This window comes from Phyllostomus hastatus, unplaced genomic scaffold, assembly GCF_019186645.2.
Source record: "Phyllostomus hastatus isolate PE091 unplaced genomic scaffold, TTU_PhHast_1.1 phas_scaffold_755, whole genome shotgun sequence".
NCBI lineage: Eukaryota > Metazoa > Chordata > Mammalia > Chiroptera > Phyllostomidae > Phyllostomus > Phyllostomus hastatus.
The window spans coordinates 1-20,819 of NW_025334039.1; the positions used below are offsets into that span (position 1 = coordinate 1).

General features: G+C 51.6%; 1 protein-coding gene and 1 long non-coding RNA gene across 2 annotated transcripts; both read left to right on the forward strand.

Moving 5' to 3' along the window:
- The first annotated feature begins 250 nt into the window (after positions 1–250).
- On the forward strand, positions 251–1,389 carry LOC123810569 (apolipoprotein L6-like). The gene is made up of 2 exons (XM_045826357.1): positions 251–1,171; positions 1,294–1,389. Exons 1-2 carry the CDS (start codon positions 254–256, stop codon positions 1,387–1,389), a joined length of 1,014 nt encoding a protein of 337 aa, XP_045682313.1. The 5' UTR covers positions 251–253.
- Positions 1,390–1,522: 133 nt separating this feature from the next.
- On the forward strand, positions 1,523–2,941 carry LOC123810679. The gene is made up of 2 exons (XR_006784288.1): positions 1,523–1,582; positions 2,242–2,941. It is a non-coding gene; the product is annotated as an uncharacterized LOC123810679 (long non-coding RNA).
- The last annotated feature ends 17,878 nt before the right edge of the window (positions 2,942–20,819 follow it).

Sequence of the window (20,819 nt, forward strand, 5' to 3'; positions counted from 1 at the left end):
CTGACCACTTCAGGGCATTGTAGGAGGACTTTCCCGTATTTATCCCTGATCAAACCAGGGCTGTGGAGCACGTACAAGGGACAAAGTATGTGTTTAATGTTGAATGAAAAAAATCTTTACATTTGTAAAATTCTTTTCCATTTGGTTTATAGTCAAAACTTTGGAATTATGCAAGATGGATCTTGCCCATTTTACAGATAACAAAACTGCCTTTCTTAATCACTTGACCTTCATTATTGCAGGGATAAGGCAGATGCTCCAGCCAAAAAGACTCATGGCCACAGAGGACATAAACCACCAGTGTAAAAAGGTGACTCTGAAGGAGTTTTCTCAGCAAAAACAGGAGCTCGAGGAGCGCATAGCGCAGCTCTATGCACTGGCTGACAAGGTGGACAAGGTGCACAGGCGCTGTACCATCTCCAATGTGGTGTCCAGGTCCACCAGCACTGTGTCTGGCATTCTGACCATCGTTGGCCTGTCCCTAGCACCTGTGACAGGAGGGGCCAGTCTGGTGTTTAGGGCAACTGGGGCGGGACTGAGGGCAGCAGCAGCTGTGACCAGAATATCCACCAGCATCGCAGAAGATGTAGAGAACCAGTCAGCAAGAGACAAAGCCAGAAGGCTAGTGCCAACTGACATCAACAAACAGTACATGGTCCAGGAGAACAAAGATCAGAGAAAGTCTGAAATGGAGTACTTAGCAAAATCTTGCTTTAAATCCCTGCAAAACATGGTGGAGAATATGAATGCCTATAAGTGGGCCAAAGCCAACTGTAGCTTAGTAGCCAAAGCTGAGGCATTCATGAGCACTGGAAATATCTCAGATGAAAGCAGCAAGGAGCTGCAGGCAGCTTTTAGAGGCGCAGTTCTGGCAGTGAAGACAGAAACCAAGAGGTCTGTGGGAATAAATGCAGTTCCCTCATTTCTGGCAGATGTGATGAAACTTGCCCGAGAGGCAAAGCACTTAGATGAGGGGGCAAAGGCACAGTTGGCTGAAGAGTTGAGGCGGCAGGCCCGGGAGCTGGAGAGTGAATTGAAGAAACTCACCCAGGCTTACAAGACTCTGCAGGAGGCAGAGCTGGAGCCTCCTCAACGAGCAGAGCTTCTTAGCAAGCAGCTCCACCTTCAGAGGGAGTACCTCATGAGCTCCATGGACGATGTGGACAAGGGGGTGAGTACCGGGAGGGGCCAAGGGGGACAGTAAACAGGACTAGTAGGTGACCGGACACTGAGGCAGGGACCTTGTGGACCTCTTGTCCCTCTGCTCCTGACTCGGGTCCCCTTGGGTGGCAGGACATTGAGCTGGAAGCAGCGATCAATAGCAGTGGCTGCTCAGAAGAAGCTGGAGGTGGACCTGAAGGGGCCTGGAGGCAGTGGGAGGGCACATAGTGGGGCAGGGGCAGGTGGGTGGCCACTGGGATGGGGGTGTCAAGCATCTCCTCCCCACCCCCAGGTCTGGGGGAAGGACTACTTTCGAGAGATGGAGGACAGGTGCACTTCCCATGAGGAGGTGCTAGAGCTGGCCAAGGAGAATGAGAAAAAGCTAAAGAGCATGGAGGCTGAGATGATTCACCTGCAGGAGGTAGTCTGGGGCCAAGGGGCACTCAGGGTCGCTGCCCACTGGCCAGCAGGGGCAGCTCAGGGCCTCCCCTGGGCCAGCCTTGGGCAGGGCTGGAAACAAGCCAGGGGACCTCCAGGGAGGAGTGGGGGTGGCTCTCTGTGACAGAAGTCCCCTGAGGGCTTCACTGAGTAGCAGGGCTCCCTGGGGTGAAGGAGACTGTGTGTCACCACCACCTCCCTGCTGTGCAATGGGGCTTGGACAGGTGGGCGTCTCTCCCAGGTGCTTGTGCCCTGGGAGGCCCCTTTGCCTGTCACACGTGAGGCACACATGGAAGCGGTCCCTATGTTCCAGGAGGCCTTCCGCAGTGTGAGGTTATAGCCAGTGAGTTCTGTGGCCAGACATCCAGGCACGTTCTCGTCCACTCTGAGGCCCTCAGAGAGGAGGACACATACTGGGTGTCATTTTTCAGTAGAGTGATAAGGACAGGTCAGGTGGGAGCCTTCTGAGACCAGGACACTTGCTAGCAGGCCACCTCCCAAACTTGCCCAACATCCCTTTCATCTGCAGAGGTGGCAGTGTCTGGATCTGAACCCTGGGGTCCTTCCTGGGACACTGGCAAGAGCAGCTTCATGGCAGGGCCCAGATGCCCCTCTTCACAGCTCTGCTTCCTCCCCCGCCAGGTGAAAGGCAACCTTGAGAAGGCCAAGCAGACCCTGGAGCATGAGCGAGGGGAGCTGGCCAAGGAGGTAAAGGTTCTGCTGCAGGAAAAAGGGGACTCAGAGCACAGGTGGAAGAGAGTGGAGGCGCAGCTGCAGGCGCTGCAGGTGAAGTTCAAGGAGGGAGAGCAAGAGTGCAGGCACCAGGGCCTGGGCGCTGCTCTCCACAGCCGATCCTCAGTCTTGGCCCAGTTTGCCAGGATGGCTGCTCTTTTTCTTCTTTTTCTTCTTCTTTCCATTTTTTTTTCTTCTTCCAGTTTTTAATTTTAAAAAATTCTTCATTTTGAAAGCACTTTAAAATACCAGTTTTTACTTAAACCAGCCTTGAAGACAAGCAAAAAATTGACCAGGTTACTTTTTTAACCACCTCAACTGGAGCCCCCACCCCATGGCAGCGCTGTTCTAGGTGAGAGCAGAGGGATTCTCAGACTCAGAAACACGACCTCACTTCCTGAGAGAGTCAGACCACCTTGTCCCGAGAGGAGAAATACACGCAGTCGCCGTTCTTACTGCTGACCTGCCCCAGACTCGCTTCTGGCTCAAGGAAAAGCTAATGTCTGCCCAATTCAGGATGTTTCTATGAACTCAACCCCTATTTCCTCAAAAATAAAAAAGCAGAACTCTTTTTCATTAAAAACTAAAAAAGGAACAATTTTCCACAAAAGGGCGGTTTCTGTTTTTAATAAGCATTTTTTAAAATGTCTTTTTCCCTCTAGCTTTTAAGTCTCCTCCCTCCAATACTGCCTTTTCCTGTACAAAACAGGTATCTTTTTATGCTGTTCTTCTTTTCAAAAAAAAAAAAAGTACTGCAGCTTAAAGACTAAACATTCCCAAGACCAGTGATAAATATTTTAAAAATTTTAAAGATGAATCACCTACATTACCTTCATTAAGTCAAAAAATAAAAACCAGTTGGCACTAAGATGGCTCTTTCAAGTGTTTAAACAATTTTAAAAGCTGGCCCTGGCTGGTGTGGCTCAGTGGATTGAGCATGGGCATGCAAACCAAAGGGTCACAGGTTCGATTCCCAGTCTGGGCACATGCTGGAGTTGTGGGCCAGGACCCCATTTGGGGGCATGCAAGAGGCAGCCACACATTGATGTTTCTCTCCCTCTCTTCTCCTCTCTCTAAAAATAAATAAATAAAATCTTTTGAAAAAAAATTGTTTTAACTGTTTATTTATTTTGTAAGAATGCACCCTTAGACGAAAGCAACTATGTTTTTAAAAGTTCTTGTGCTGGCTGGTGGGGCTCCATTTGTTGGGCATCATCCCACAAAGGGTAAGGTCACTGGTTAGATTTCAAGCCAGGGTTCGTGCCTGGGTTGCAGGTTTGGTCCCTGATCGGGGTGAGCACAAGAGGCCACCGATCACGCTGATGTTTCTTTCCCTCTCTTTCTCCCTCCCTCCCCCTCTCTTTAAAAATGAATTTTACACCAATACAAAAGAACCTTTGCACCCGATGTTCATAGCAGCACAATTTACAATAGCTAGGTGCTGGAAGCAACCTAGATGCCCATCAGTAAATGAATGGATCAAAAAACCTATGGTACATTTACACAATGGAATTCTACGCAGCATAAAGAAAGAAGGAGCTCCTACCCTTTGCAACAGCATGGATGGAGCTGGAAAGCATTATGCTAAGTGAAACAAGCCAGGCAGTGAAAGACAAATACCATATGATCTCACCTTTAACAGGAACCTAAATAACAAAACAAAGAAACAAGCAAAATATAACCAAAGACACTGAAATAGAGGATAAGCTGACAGTGACCAGAGGGGAGAGAAGAGGGAATTTCAGGGGAGAATGTGAAGGGTTTACAGGAACAAACCTAAAGGACACATGGACAAAAACTAGGGGGAGGGTGGTAATGGGAGGGAAGTGGGGAGGGTTGGGTGGGTGGGCTGGAATGGGAGAAAAAGAGAGGAAACTGTACTTGAACAATGATTAAAATTTAAAAAATGAATTTTAAAAACCTTTATAATAAATTTTTGGCCCCAAATTTACAAAACCCTTTTTACTTCAACCTAATAAAAGTGATATCTAGAAAATATTCGATATTATGGTGTTTGGTTTGATGAGTTGAGATCCCACAGCATTCCCAAGGCACGGTGATCTGGAAGACAAAGGGGCTTTGCAGGTGGGACGTGATGGGGGAGCGTCTGTGCCCAGCTCCCAGGGAGCCAGCCTGGCCCCTGCCCCTGGATGCTGTGGGGCTGTGAGAGGACACTCACACCTAGGCCCCCAGGGCCGCAGGGGACTCTGGGAGCCACTGAACCGGCTGCTGGAACTTGGGCTTCTCCTCTCCTCAGGATCTGAAGCCCAGTAACAGGCCATCTCAGCAAAGAGGTCATCAGGACAGGTGATAAGGTGGGCTATTCGACAGCCATCTCTCAGACTCACGGCCATCTGAAAGGGATGAGGAAGAAGAATGGGGAGTAGGGACAGGAACCCTGGAGGGAAAGTCTCAGGTCAAGAACCTACGTGATCTTGTGTTTACTACGGACAGTGACCCCTTGACTATCACACACACGTGCACTGTTCTCAGACAAATATAAACGACCTTCCTTCACCTGTTCCGGATCCAACGACCCCACCTACAATGGCAAGTGCGCTCACCACTTCTGCAGCTGGAGACACCCTCGCATCCTCTCTACCCACTTCATCTGGGAGCTCTGTGGTGTGGCAGAGGGCCTCAGCCTGGTGTCTGTGTTTCTCATGCTCCAGCAGGTTCCTTTCTCAATATTTTGCACTTGTAGGCATGAAACAACGAGGTGCAGTAGAGACTACAACCACCATTGACCATTGCTGCCAGTGGGGTGTTCACTGTTAGATCTTGGAGGGGGCAGGACTCAGAGAGGATGAAGGGGACATTTAACTCCACTAAGGGAGCAGGGATGGAGGAAGTGATCAAAAGGCACTTTCTCAAGGCTGTAGATAAGAACCACAGAGGGAAGGTTAAGCTCAGAGCAGATCTGAGTAGGGAGATCAGAATAAAATATTCCAGAAGTAAATGTGTGTGGTTCATGGTGACAAAGATGCAGCTGGGGAGGTAAGACTAGCCTGGACCTTGAGAAGTGTGTGCAGGAGGATAGTGGGATGGGACTCGGAGGGAAAGAGGTAAAAGTTGATGGGACACACCCAAGGGGCACAGGGATGGGAGCTGGGGGTGGTGCTCAGGTCAGTTAAATGTCAGGTTGGTGGGAAAAGACCTCCTGGATGGAGTCACTCCACTCTAGGAAGTGAGTGGGGCTGGACTTCTTTCCCCAGGAGAAGCCTCTGGCAGATCGCAAACTTCTTGGTTTCTGATGCAGACACTGGACCGTAATGTCTGAGTCATTATGGATGAAATGAGACATTCACATGGACTACCAAGTCTGGTGGAGGAAGAGGGACAGCATGGCTTTTCTCTCCAGGGGAGCAAAAGCCTTGGCCCTTGCCATGACCAGCCTTTATTGGGTTTCTCAGCACATTGCATGATGGGCCTCATTTACTATGCACAGGTTCACTCTAGGTGGTTACCTCTTACAGAAAACAAAGGAGCCAATGCTGCTAATCACATCCCAGAAGAGGGATATTTGCAAATGAAAAGGCAAAAGTGGTTGAACTGGTTACACTCATCCTTGGAAGGTTTAGCATGGATTTTAGGGAGTTACTTTGCAGTAAATGTCCTCAATTCAGGGTGAGGGAGTTTTTAGCAAGAGCAAGACTCAAAGTGGCCTAGGCACATTGCAGGCCTGATTCCCCATGGGAGAACCTATCTGTGGGCGTGGGTCCTGTGCACCTCAAGTGGGAGCTGGGCCCATGCCACACAGAATGGTCTCCTAGAGTTTCTTCTCTCTCCATAGGGTCAGCCAGCAGATGGAGCCCAGAAGCATCTCTTTGGAAACCGAGGTCTCAACCCCAAAGTAAAAATCAATGACAAGGAAGGAAGGAGCCCAAACAAAACAGGGGGAACCTGACCCAAGCTTGAGAAGGAGCAGGATCAACTTGAGGCGAGAGGTGAGGCGAGAGGCAAGGCGACCTCCGTGCAGGCATGGAATGAGACGAGGGGAGACAGAGACCATCAGGCATCAAAGGGCTGCCCCATTGCTGTGAGGAAGGAGGTGAAACCAGGAAGATTCCTGCTGCCGTGGAAGCCACAGATGCCCGGGGGCCTGGAAGCTCAGAGGCCACAGAAACATGGCCCTGGGAACAGACAGCTGATGGGCTGACAGGAGAGCTGTGGTCCCCAAACCGGAGTTGCACCCCTCACCAAGTTCTCTCCACCTTAAGAGTGAAATTCACAAGTCTATTGCTGAGTCCTTTCTGAATTCTCTTCATGTTGGTCCAGGCCAGAGCCTCAGCTCTGATGAATGTTGAAATGATGTGTCGGGATCCGCCCCTTGTCTCTCTCCCTGAGCTTCACCTGTCCCGCCCTCCCCAGCAGTCTGCCCTGGGGCTCTGGGCTCTGGTTCTTCAGGCCAGAAAGATGGGGGTGGCGTTTCATCAGACTTTTGGCCACACTGTAATAACAGAGCCTCACTCTTTGCCCATCATTTCATACACATTCTGACTCCCCTCAAAATCTCCTGCTCACTCCTTCTCCCGAGCCCTGAACTTTGTCCAGAGCGTGTGGTTGTTATCTGAGAGTCCGAGGGTTAGGAGCTTTGTTGAAGTTAATTTTGAGCCTTTGTTCCTTCACTGACTTGCTGTGTGACGTTGAGCGAGTCGTTGTCCCTGCTTGGCCTCAGTTTCCCTACCTACGTCATGAGGCGAGCATTCTGTCCCTCCTCAGAAGTACATGATAAGCAAGTAAATGAACCGCAAACTGTGGGGTGCTCTTCCGACGCAGTAACACCCACGTCTTTGTCCCTTCACGGGCTGGGGTCAGAGGTCCGAGGAGCTTCGTGACAATTGTCCAAGTGAAGCAGGCCCTTCTGGGGAGGGTGAGTCTGGGCCAGTGTGTTCCAGGCCCACTCCCACCCCTTCCCTCTGTAGGTGAATCAGAATCGTGAAGACCACCAAGTTCGGAGTCCCACCCGGGTTTCTATGTCTCTCTGAGACTTCAGGTGAGTTGTTTTCCTCTCTGAGCCTTGATTTCTTTGTTTGTAAAGTGAGTGCCTCCCCCTGAGAGTGGCTGTGAGCACTGAACCCGAAAGTGCTTGTGAAGCCCTCCGCACAAGTCTCGAACCCTTGACGGCTGCTGTCCACACCGGCAGACAGAACACAGGAGTACCAGGTGGTTGTTGAGTTTCTGTAGTGCCTGCCCTTCTTTCAGCTTCTTTGTTTTAAGAGAAAAGGTGCGGCCCTGACTGGTGTGGCTCAGTGATTTGGGTGTTGCTCCACGGACCAAAAGGTTGCTGGTTCGATTCCCGGTCAGGGTACATGCCTGGGTTTCAGGCCAGGTCCTCCGTGTGGGGGGTGGTGGGGGTGGGTGGGGGCGTTGGAGAGGCAACAGATCGATGTATTTCTCACACATTGATGTTTTTCTCCCTTTCTTCCTCCCTCCCTTCCCCTCTCTGTAAAAATAAATAAGTAAGAGAGAGAGACAGACAGACAGACAGACAGACAGACAGACAGGAGATGTGCAGTCGAGCAGAGATGAGCTGCTGCAGAAGAGTCAGGTTCTCTGTGAACCGGCTCCCACAGCCCCCTGTGTCCATCACTGTTCACCAGCTCGTGCCTTTGCACTTCCACTTTTATTTGAAAAGCCATTCTCCTCTGCCTGCTCGACCGAGTCTGGGCCCTGCACGGGACACGGGGGACACAGATGCACTCGGGGACCCCGCAGTCAAGTCACTGTTGTCTGGTAGGAGGGAACAGACCGAAAGAGGGCAGGTGGCTGCGGACAGTCAGCGCTGCGAGGGAGGGCTCTGGGGGGGTTCTCCAAGGAGGTTTTCCCTGCATGGGGCTTTGCAGGATGTGCTGGAACTTCCCAGGTGGTGGAGTCAAGCGGCCTGGGTAGAGGGAAGAAGATAAACAAACACCTGGGCACACACAGTCACTGCAGGACATTCAACAAAGGCAGTCGGCCCTGCCGTTGCCCACCTGACAGCACAGGTGTATTCCCGAAGCCTCACGCTCCTCCGGACCGGGCACCACAACTACTAAGGCAAACGGGAAAGCTGGGCTGAGAGAAGACTTCTCAAAACCTGTGGCGCTGCACAGCTAGTGCTGCCCCAGACCAGTGCTCCTAGCAGACACGTCTCCCCTTAAACCGCCTCCAACACCTGTTTGTACCTGGCATCTTGGCCAGTCAATGCTTTGCAGCCTCAGGCCCAGGGGGCCATGGTCCTTCCTTCGAGATGTAAGTCCTGGCGAGCTTTTGCTTTTCCCAGAGACTATTTTCATCCAAGCTGAAAGCAGATGGAGGGGTGGCCTTAATGAACCCCATCATTTTAATACAGCGGGAAATGACTTCACAGCTTCCTCATCAGCACTCACAGCCCCACGGAAGAGGTTACCTGCATGGAGAACTCACGGGTTCTCAAGCCACTGCTGGCAGCTGCTCGGGGCTGCAGGTGACAGAAGGTGAATGAGGTGGGTCGGCCGGTCCTGCAGAGGGTCAGCTTCTGCCGAGTCTTCGTATATTAGGGTTTCTGTTTGTGTGGGAACTTTCCCCAGATCTGTTTCAAACAGAAACTCTTGCATCACACAACTCCACTGTTGGAGCGGTATTCGAGGGAAGCAGAGAGAAAACAACAAAAGTCACGTGCTGAACTCAGAGCGTACCTACCCCATGGCAGGCCAGAGCTCAGAGCTGGGGGTGTGGGGTGGCCTGGACGGAGTGGCAGGAAGAGAGCCCAGAGTGGAGGAGTGACCAGGCCCACACAGCCTGCCGTTGCCAGGCTTGTGACCCCAGGGGACTCCAGCCCATCTGGGCTGGGCCAGCAGAGCTGGGGGGGGGGGTGGGGGGGGGCGGGGGCGGGGAGGGTGGTGCCGGCCGACTTCCTTCTGTGTGGTTTCATTTCCCTCTGGGGTGCGTGGTAGCTGGTGGAGTTGGGGGTGGTTGTGACTCAGTAACACGGGTCCTTGGGGTGGCCACAGGCATCGGCAGAGGTGACAGGAGCCGGGCCTCACTGAGCAGGGATCCTGGGGGTGTGGGGACGGGGAGGAGGAGCATGGCCTTCCTCTTACCTCAGGCTCAGAATAGCCCTTTGGAAACAGGAGTGCTGTCCCCATTTGACAAATGGAGACGCTGAGGCACCAGAAGTTGTGACTCAGTTAAGGCAGCAAAGTCTGGATTTAAATGTCCTCTGACTTCTCTTGCTGTGTCCCCATGCCCCCAAGGAATGGAGGGGGGATGGGAGATTGAAGCTTCTAGGCTCTGCATGGGTTCCCAGACCATTCTAGCAGGACATTGAGGAGAGAGATCTTATATGTTGGGGCACTTGGCTTAGTTTGAGGAGTCCAGGAAGGCTTCCCTGAAGAGGTGGCATTTGAGGTCACACCTGAAGGTTGAGGAGGACAGGGAGCCAGGTGGTGGTAAGCGTTCTAGAGACAGAGGACCTGCATCTGCACAGGCCTGGGGCCAGGCGGGACACAAGGAGACCTGAGGTCAGGATCTGAAGGGAGGCCGGTGAGGGGTGGACAGGACACTGATGGCGCCCTGGTGGGGCCGCTCAGGCTTCTCTGCTGGGACTCATGCTGAGTCCGCTAGCTAGGGCTGTGGGTCAGAAACCTGGGGCTTGGAGCCCTGGACCTTGCCTGCAGCCTCTGCAGGGACACTAGGTGGCACTGTGGGCACAGACATCGCTGCTGTTGCAGTCGTGGCAGCCTGGGAACCTTGAGGACAAAGCCACAGGGCTGCTGCTGCTACTGTTGACGTCAGCAGTAACTGGAGACCACAGGACCAGAGCAGGGAGGGAGGGGCCTAGGGCTGCACCTCCCTCCGGGAAATGGGCCGGGGTTTCAGCCAGCTGCACACTGCCCTGGCGGCTCCTGAAACAGTCTGACAATCCAGCAGGTCCCAGAAACCAGCAGAGCAGGAGGGGTGAAACCAGAGAGACGCCTCCGCGTGTTCCTGCTTTGCCCATCAGCTGGAGGGCCAGGGCAGCAGGTCACATCCACCTCTGCCGTCTATGTTGAGAGCGGGACTCCCACCTCCTAGCAGGACTGGCCGTTTGCCTGCAGAACACAGTGGGCCAGGATGAGCTTGGTGTCAGGTCCGCGTGAGAAAGGAGCCCAGTGCTCCTCCAGCCCCAGCCCTGCAAGTACGCCTAGGATTTCCATGCGGCCCCTCCATGGCCTCCAGGTGCCCCTCTGCCTCAGGCCTCCCTCCTGTCGTCTACCCCCAGCCCCCTGGGCTGGTCAGTGGTTCTCAGAAGCATTGTGGTAGTTACTAGGGCTGTTGGCTACATTTTTCTCCCCCCACCCTACCTGGTAAGATTCTTCTGTCTGTCCTCCTTACGGTTGGGTGGGAATGTGTAACCAGAGCTCTGACCACTGACTGTTGAATGGAAATAATACATGTCAATTCTAAGCTACAACATTTAATGCTGATATAAAACCCCTTTCCTCTGCCAACAACATACCAGGGACTGGTATGAGAGAGAGAAACGCCATTGTCCTGGGTCCCGGACAGAGGACTGCAGGAGCAGACTGCATCTGATCTCTGATGGGCATGCATGGTGACCAGAAGGTAACCTCTGTTGCTGTGAACCACTGAGATTTGGGAGGGGGTGTTTGTTACTGCAGCAAAACCTAGACTATCCTGGCTGACACAAGGAAAGCCCCTGGAAACCTGGTACTATTTGTAGAGCACTGTGAAAGGGGCGTATCTTTATTTTCTTACATAAGCCAGAATTATTACTTATAATAATGAATATCATTTTTGAGTGCTTATCATGCGTCAGGCATATTAGGCTTGTTTGGCTAATGTTTTCTCATTAATCCTCACCACAGAGCTGTGTATTCCATATTACTGACCGGTTTAGTACAATTAGGATCATCAGTAGAGATGAAGGGACCGAGCCTAAGGGGGACTGAAGGTCAAGACTGTAGCTCGTTAAGTGGCAAAACTGAGAGTCAAATGCAAGCGTCCTCTGAGCCCCAAATCCTCACTCTTTCCCCCACTCAGCTGCTGTTATATATAAAGCAGGACTGCGCCTATGAAGAAAAAGAAACCCATGAATTTTAAAAAGAAATGATCTCAACAGGAAAAACATTAACAGCTGCCTTTTTACTAAACGGAATGTGAAAGATGATTTGGCAGGCTGAGCACGGGCGCCCTCTCCGCAGCGTGAAGTCTCGCAAGAGCATCTTCGTGCTTTTACCCTTTCGATTGGGCTCTCTACAGATAAGCTACAGCAGGCATCAAAGGGTGGGAAAAAATAAAACAGGATACTTTTATCCATCACTTGAAATGTTTATGTGCAAGTTGGGCAGTGGCTTTTTCCTGCGTCACGTGCTTTTACAGTGCAGCGGTCTGAGATCTCACTTACGGCCTGCCCTGCTCGCCCCACAGGCTGCCCTGCCTGCCTGGGACGCCGCCCTTCCCTCACCTCTGACCTGCTCATGGGGGGGCCAGAGTGGGGGTGGCTCAACTCCGATGTCGCTGCGTTGGAAACCTTCCTGTCCTACCAGACTGGGCTGTCCTCTGTCACCACACCGTGATGAATGATGGGGTTTCATTCCCTAAACAGGAACTTGTTGAAGACGGGAACGTACTTCCTTCGTCTTCCTTTTTTTTTTTTTTTGATTAAACCTTTTATTTTGCAGTTGTACAAAATAATACAGAGAAATCCCATGTTGCTCTTCCCCAGTTTCCCTCGATGGTAATATTTTGCAAAAAGCTGAGTGTCAGCGGATAAATGAATCATTCAGATGCTGTATATACAAACACACATGCACAGACTCAGCTCACAGCCAGCCAGCTTTCTTCTTTGGGGGTACAAGGCTGCCAACTGTGTTCTACTGAACCAAATGCTGCTTCCTTTGCCTCCTCTTCAATGTCACAACCGGGACACTGAGGTAGTCAGTCAAGGCACAGCATGCTGTCACCACAGGGACCCTCTGGTGGCCCATTCGTAGCCACACCTTCCCTCCCACCTCCACCCCTCCCTAGCCCAAGGCATTACTAATCTATTCTTGATTTCTATGATTGTCCTTTCAAGAGTGTGCCACGAATGGAATCCGACAGTATTGGCCTTTTGGTACTCGGCATCATTTTCTGGAGCATCTGTTCCTTTCCATTGCTCTGGAGCCGTTCCCTATGGTGTGGGTGGGCCATCGTGGGTATTGCCATGCACCTGTGGACGGCCTCACTCGTTTTTCACTCACCAGCACCTTGTAGATAGATGTTCGAGGGCAGAGTCAGTCCAGAAGAACAACCGTAGTCTCGATGAGGAGTGTGGGCTCTGGAGGTGGACCCCTAGCTCCGAGCTCCCCATCCATGTGCAGGTGGGCAAACCGCCTGACCTCTGCCTGCCTCAGTTGCCTCATCTGTCCAATGGGTGCAATGCTAGTGCCCATCTTATATGGTTGTTATGAAGATGAAATGAGTCAGTACTTGGCATGTGCTCAGCTCAAAGCCCGGCTGAGGGTAAGAACTGAATTAAAAACCAACGACATGGTAATTCATCATGAACATTGACTGAATTGAAAATCCTAGAGTAAGAAAATTGAAATTTATTCTCCAGAGCAGTTGAGATCTTGCTTCCCATGACGTCATCAATTTAGCTCAAAGAAAATCTTCTAAAAATTCTCCAAAAAAAAAATTTAAATTTGCAAGACATGGCAAGCAGGGGTGGTGGCACACTGTAAAAGGAGCCATTCTTTCCTCCTGGAACCTTCACACAGTTTCGAGTGTCCCTGGACCCCTCGTTTTGGTTTGTTTTAAATATCTGAATGCATTTTATTTGTTTATTTATTTATTTATTTTTCACCTTGGACTGTTTGAAAACAACCAAGTAGAACCTGTCAGCGATGCTGTGTCCTTTCGACCGCAGTCCACGGTCTCTCTCTGGGACAAAGGTGAATCGATTCATTCAAACAATATTATTTGAGCTCCAACTGTGTGCATGCCAGGTACTAATCCAGGTACCAGAGATGCAGCAGTGAACAGAACAAATAACCCCCTTCCTCACAGCTGATAAATTCGGTGAAAGAAGAAGCCCGTCTCTACATCACTCCTGAGTAGGGGTATGCACGTGACGGACACAGAAAGACGGAGGAAGCTAGGCAGCGGGCACCCCAGGAGAGTGTGGACATGCCCTCTGCTTCAGCTTTGGAGAAATAGAATTGGTTCCTGTCTCCCTGGCTTGACCAGGTTCCTGTCAGCTTGCAGGCAGGGGGATGCACCTGATAAACCATCTGGTCCTCTCCCCGCCCCAACCCACATACTCCAGGAGTCCCCCTGCTGGTTGACAAGATGCAGGAACACAGTGCAGCCACAAAGGGTAACTGGGACCCTGGCTCCCGAGCGGCACCTGCTGGAAGTGATGACTCGCAGGAGGCTGCCTTGCTCTCCTCATCTCCCTGGGGTCCGCCTGTGCTAAGCCCAGTATTGGTGGGGCAGCTGCAGTCGGCTGCAGAGCCACATTTCCTCCAAGAGCCGCTAACTGGCCCATGACCTTGGCCTCATTAGCTTGGTGCTCTCCACCTGAGCTGCCTGGATTGGGGCCAGCCAGGGAAATTAGCTCAGGCCCACAGGCCCCTGGGAGAGGTATCAGGCAAAAATAGACCAGAAAGAGCCAAAGACTCCTTGAACAAGAGGCCGTGGAGGTCATTGGCTCCAGGGCTGTTCCAGCTCTACAGATGGAGGCTGAGGCCAGGGCGGGGAAGGGGCCTGGCTAAGGTCGTGCTGCAATTCATGCAGAGCTGAGATACAAATGAGGGTCACTTGACTCCCAAAGTCATGTTCTTCCCTCACCTGTGCCTGCCCTCAGGCTGTGGTCCGGGAGGGATAGAAGCAACCAGTGGACAATAAGAATCACACAGGCAATGGAACAATTCATTGTAAGCCATTTGTTGTTCCTGTTTTTTTTAAAGCATATAAAAAAGTAAAAAATGGTCTGTAACAGAAAACTGTGAACTTTTTAAATAGATAAAAAATAATACATTAAGAGACAGGGTCAGTTAGTAAGCATAAGTGGGGACTGTGGAGCTCTACTGCCTGAGTTTGAATCCCAGCTCCGCTGCTGACTTGCTGTGTGTCTTTAAACAAGTTACTTAACCTCTCTGTGCCTCACTTTCCTCACCTGTAACATGGGAATAGCACTGGAGCCTGCCACACGGTGATGGGGGAAGGTGGAGCTCATCCACAGACAGCACTGTGACCCAGGCCCCACAGCACTGCACTGAATCAGTGTTAGCTGGGAATGTCAGTAACTGCACAGGGAAGGTAAAAAAAGCAAAAGCCTACCTGCCCCACTGGGCCCTCTCCCCCAAGGGAATCTGTGTGGGCAGGTCCCCACGGACCCTCACAGGAGACCGCCCATGCAGACAGCAGCACGTGTGTGTGTGCGTGTGTGTGCCCTTGTGTGTGGTGGGCAACATCCTTACCATATGACCTCAGAGCACTTGCACAGGCTCCACACCTGTGTCCTCCTATTCATAACACTCTGGGTGTCTTTTTTAATTGGTTGGTTCAAATGCGCCACCTTCTTTTTAAGGTTTTCTTTATTCACTTTTAGGGAGGGAGACAGGAAGAGAGGGAGAAAGAGAGGGAGAGAAACAGCAATGTGCAAAAGATACATCCGTTGGTTGCCTCTCACACACCCCCAACCAGGAGCCTGGCCCGCAACTCAGGCCCGTGCTGTGAGTGCTGTGACTGGGAATCGGACTGGTGACCTTTCAGTTTGCAGGCCTGCAAATGCTCTGTCCACTGAGCCACACCAGTCAGGGCTACCTCCTTCTTTTTAATTGCTATCTGGGATTTGGTCCTGTGTGTGGGCTATAATGCACTTAACCAGACCCCCTGAGCAGATGGTCTCAGCCCACAGGAGTGTTTCCACGTGGCTGAAATGGGTGGAGTCATAGAAAATCGGGCCACAAAAACCTGTTGATGGAAAATTGTCATGGGCTTCATTATCAGCTGTGCAGCTTCCTGCAAATGACGCCTTTTGCTACCAACTGTTCGCCTCATTTTCTCTACAATCGTCATTGGTCAATGTTTTGCCACATTGGCTTTGTTGCTCCTTATTATTAATTTTATTATTACCATGGACATTTTTGCTGAACTATTTAAGAGTAAATCACAGGCATTTTGATCCTATATGCATGAGTGCTTCCATGTGGGTCTCCTAGGGTGATGGTCCTTCCCTTGGATAATTTCAGTACGATTATTAAAGATTTTGCCTCAATGCGATATGATAAGGTTGCTTGACTTAGTAAATTAAAATACAGGACACCCAGTTCAATGTAGATTTCAGATAAACAACAAATAAATTTTTAGTGTAAGTCCCAAATATTACATTGGATGTATTATATTAAAAAATTATTTGTTACTTATCTAAGATCCACATTTAACTGAGCATCCTGTATTTTATCTGACAACCCTGTGTTATTATCTAGTGCACAGTTCATGTCTGAGTTTTGTTATTCGACCCAAATAATGACATTCAAGCAACTTTTCCTCCAGTCCAGGATTGTGTTTAGGTCTTGGGTCGCTCCTAAGCCAGACCCGGAAATAGGCTGTAATGGGAGGAGCCACTTTACATACGGGGAGGGGCTAATCATTGGTGGGCATCTTTGGAAACTTCACCAGACCTTCCCGCCCAGACATCTCAGGAAGCAAAAGGCAAGGAAGGGAACCAGGACACAGACCCAAGGGGTTACGAGGTTCCCTCTTTCCCATTACACATGGAAACTGGATGCTCACTGGGTCCTTTCTCCTTAAAACAGCTTTGTCTCTCATCTTACAGGTGAGCCACACAAAACCTGCATATTCATTGAGAATCTGTGAAAGACACAAGAATTGGATGAGGCATTGCCTCTGGAAAGGGAAATTGGGGGGCTAATGAGCAAGGTTGGGAGAGACATTTATTCAGTGTTTTATGCATGGATTTTGACTACCTGCTCAACAATATATAGATTAGAGTTGGCCTAACCAAGGTCTCTCGGGACCAGGAGGCAGAGACAGGGCTCAAATCCAGATCCGCAACCATGAGCCTGAGCTCGAAGAGGTTACATAAATCCACCATTTTAACCTAAATCGATACCCTTGCGCGCTGCTGGGACATAAAAAAGTGGCTTAAATCCAAGGGAGGGCACAGACGCCTGCGCCTGCAGCGTCTCGGAAAGGACAGGCCGCGGGGCCTGCTGAGAGTTGAGCTGCTTTCCAAAGGCAGCAAAGTCTCTGAAGCTGGAGCACAATGACACACCTCACAGAGACACCCCGAGCTAGTGGGAGGAGCTCAGTCCCTGAGGCAAAAGGATCTAGGTCCCTGTAAACTACGGCCAGGGCCAGCCGTGACCTTGTAGAGGTCACCCAGCGTCTCTGAGCCTTGACTCCTTCCTCGGGGAAAATGGGGAAGCTAATATTCCCTAACCTGTGGATCAGTGGTGAGTCTAGCAAACCCCCCAGAGGTGTCAGATTGCAGGAAGCGCTTGGGATCTGCAGCCAGCTTGCTGAGGGACGTGGCTGGTGGCTGGCTCTCTCCATTCCACTGCAGGGCACAATGGGGAGGTCAGATCTTCATGGGGACTGGTGGGTGCGTGGCCTAAGACAGTCCTTTCCCTCTTCCCAATCAGTACAGTGCATGGCTGCGCAGGGTGCTCTCGGGTCCCTCCCAACCAGGATTCAGGGCCCTTCTCAGCTGAGTCTTCACATGCGAGCAACTCCTCTCTGCCCCAGCGTTCTCCTGGCCAGCACGCCCAGTGAGAGGAGAGGCAGCAGCCCTAGAGCAGGGCCCCAGGGGTGGCTCCCAGCCGGGCAGGGGTGTTTGGCATCTCCATCTCCTCTACAACACCCCCTGCCTTCCCACTGGACCCTGTGCAGTCTGTGTCTGCCTCCTCTGCATCTGTTTCAAGAACGTTGCTAACTGGACAATTCTTAACATTGACCCTGGCTCCAACAACACGCCAAGCAGAAAAATTTCAGGCCAAAGCAATTTCCCAACTTGGCAGGAAGCTGCCTCCCGGGCAGAGGTGAAAGGCAGTTGGGGCCCAGAGATAGGTCCACAGTCTCTCCAACACATGTGGGGCCCTGACCCCCTCCCCCTCCTTCTGGGCTAGTCCCCCTTACCTATCCCCTTCCAAACCTTTTCATCGCTCCTGACCACTAGGGGGCGGGATGCTCCCATTTGCTTAACCCTTCCCTCCCGCCTCTTCCGGAGGGCAGCCCACCTCTCTGCACTGGCCCCCTCCCAGGCTCCCAGGCCACCCTTTCCTCCCAAGCTCCAGCTTTCCGCTCTGAGTAGTGACAATGATGGTCTGGACCCGTCAGTGAACAGCTGCCCTGTCCCTGTGGTGCCGCTTTCCCTCTCAACAGCCCTGCAAGGTGAGTGTTACTACGTTTCCCATTTCACGACTGAGGGAACCGGGATCTAAAGAAGTCATCACTTGTCTGGGGCCACAGGGCTAGGAAGCTGTCGAGCCAAGAGCCCAGCCCCGGCCAACAGCGAAAGTCTTTGTCCTGAAGCAGGGCCCTAGCTCCCTGTGCCCCACAGGCCCCTGGGAGGCCCTGCTGCACGAATGTGGCCAGATTAGACGCAGGAGGCACAAATGTAGCTCCCTTGTCAGTGGGAAAGTCCTCGAGAAGAGGGCCAGGCATTACCCATCCTCCCCTCCCTGGGGCCAGGCAAGGCCTGGGCACTCAGAACATGCTATCTGAAGGGACACGGGGCAGGAACACTGCTTGGCACCCCGGGGGGCTGTCTCAGGAAGCACTGAGGCCCAAGCCCACCCTGTGGACCCAGAGGGCAATGAAAGGACAGGGTCCGTCGCCAGCGAGGTTTCTGTGAAACGTATATGCCTCCGGCAGTGTGTTTGGTTAGCCACGTCGAGGTGGGCCCTTGCCTTCACCCCCACCCCACCGGCACCCTCCCCCACCCCCAGAAAAAGATGCAGAGCATCGTAAAAATATCCGATGAAGTGGGGTGGAAGTCACTCCTGCGTCATGGAAAATACGAGTTCCCCGAAGACTGCCCCTGTTTTCCTGTCCGTCGCCACGCCCCTCCCGCCTGGTCTCTGCCCCTGACGGGGGCTGTGTGCAGGGAGGAGGGCGGCTGCATGGGCAGCAGCAACTTGACTTAAATGGGTGGAGGAGGGAGCTCTCTCCCTGGGATCCCTAACCAAAACTACTGCTGGTCTGTCTCCAGAAGACGAAGAGTGGGTGTATTAATAGGAACGTCACGTTCTGCAGCAGCAGATCGAGCCTCAGCAGTGCCTGGCCTTCTGGGCCTCCACTCAGCGCCCGTGTGCTCGTCATTCGAACCCGGGGCCAGGTGGCTCTGGTGTTCAAGGGCCACTGCTCTGCCACTTCCTGGCTGTGTGGCCCTGAGCAAGTCACTTAACCTCTCTGAGCGTCAGACTCCTCATCTGTAAAATGTCAGGAGCAACGATTTCATTCAGTCCTTTCTCTAAGCATTGCCATCTGGATCGAGTGACCCGTGAAGAGAGCAAGGAATGGGCTTTGTAAACCCTATAACTTTATACTCAGCTCACCCTGCCACTCTGGCGCGTCACCCACCCTCCAAACTAATCTGCACCTGTCGTCTCCCACGAACTCCGGTCCCAGTTCTCTAATTCTGCTCCGTTGTTACCCCCCCCACCCCCACCCTGCCCGAGATGCGTCCTACTGGCTTTCCAGGCCCTGGGCCTTGACTGGTTGACAAGGGGTGGGAGGTAGCAATGCCTCAGACGTTCATTAGAGTTAAGAGCAGGCGCAGGACTGCCGGAGAGAGAATCCCAGCTCTGCCAATCAACCGCTCTCACTCCTTGGGCAGGTTACTTCCCCTTTCTGTGGCTTGGTTTTCCCATCTGAGAAATGGACCAGCAACAGTGCTTACCCTGTAGCACAGCTTCGAGAAGGTCATTCACCAATCCACACAAAGGGCTGAGAACAGCGCCTGCACACAGGGGGTGAAGGGGGGGCTCTTGACTTTGATTGTTTTTATCGGGAGAATGAGTACAGAACACCCAGCTAAGCACAGAGATGACACACAGGGGCCTGGGAAAAGCGCTGGGGTGGGGGTGGGGGGTGGAGAGGAAACAATGGAGCTAGAAAGGGAGAGTACGGCGAGAAAGGAGGAGAAAAACCAGCTGACTGCATTTTGGGAGGGGGTGTAGAGCGATTTAGAGGAAGGGTCTGGGAGCCACGGGATGCTAGGCTATGTGAAGTGAGAGACTGATTTTGTTAAAGCTCAGTGAATATTTATTGATTACGTATGGGACATGGTCCTTGTTATGGAAAGTTTATAATCTGGGCAAGAAGGAAAAGCAAACGCATGAATAGCGAAGCCACAATGCCAGCAGGAAATAGCTGCTGTGACATGACGCCATCTCTCAAGGTAGCTGTGCCTGAAGGTCAGATCGGGGACACGGGAAGTAGAAAAGGAGAACTCAGAGGAGGGCGAGCCTTCCGTGGGCACCAGCCGTAGCCACCTGAACAGGGAGCTACAGAGTCTGGGCAATAGTCAAGACTCGGGTTTCTGCTTTATATACCACACATTTTGCTCTTGGGTTCATTTCCATTTTGTAGAAAATGATGGCGGATCAAGGCTCTGGCATGTTTATAAACGTCTTCATTTCCCCTGTCTTATAAATGGCTTTTGGCTCGACATAGGGGTCCAGTGCAATTTCTGGCCCCATCAAAACTCCCGTCTTCGTAGGTAACCCGCTCTTTTAAACCATTGTTTTAGTTGTGGACTGTAGTTTGCATTCAGCCCTGCTCTGTATTAGTTTCAGGTGTACGGCACAGAGGATAGACATTCGTGCAGGTTGCTGGGAACCTGCTTTTTAATCTTTAGATGCTTTTTGGGCCTTCTACCCTCGGTGGTCACAGATTCCACCAGGATGAGTTGTTCTTCCTTCATAGACGGTTCACCCTGAAGATTTGTGGGGTTTTTTATTTTTTTCAGGCAGGGAAGATTTTCTTCTACTATTTCTTGGGTTATTTCTTCCTTTGGATTACTTCTGTTCTATTCGACAGGTACGGGGATCTCTGAATCTATCATTCATGTCACTTAACTTTTCCTTCGCATTTTCCATATTCTCCTAATTCTTTGTCCATCTATGCTCATGATGTTACCCAGTCCATCTACCTATTTTCTTTTTCACAGCTGCCTGTTTCTCAGGCTTAGTTTGGGTTCTCTAATAAGCACATCCTTAAAAAACAATTTGAGTTCAAGTGACTTATTTAGGGAAGTGAGGGGGGAAGGAGGCAGCCAGGGAAGGGCGCGTCATCAGCCAGTTGCCACAGGTCATCGTGCTGTGAGCCCTGCAGCCAGTGCCAAACACGTCTCAGAGCTGTGCCCCCCGAGAGGTGAGAGACCTGCGGCGTTTACACCAACAATTCCCATTGGTCATTGGTTGAGGGCTCTTCCAGTATAATCCCTCAGCACGTCAAGCAGGCCACACAGTTGACAAAGAAGACGCTGGAAGCCAGGAACAAAAACA

Coding starts and splice junctions, on each gene's coding strand:
- LOC123810569 (XM_045826357.1), top strand. CDS start 254: ATGCTCCAGCCAAAAAGACTCATGGCCACAGAGGACATAAACCACCAG. Junction 1,172..1,293: donor TGGACGATGTGGACAAGGGG/GTGAGTACCGGG, acceptor CTTGGGTGGCAG/GACATTGAGCTGGAAGCAGC.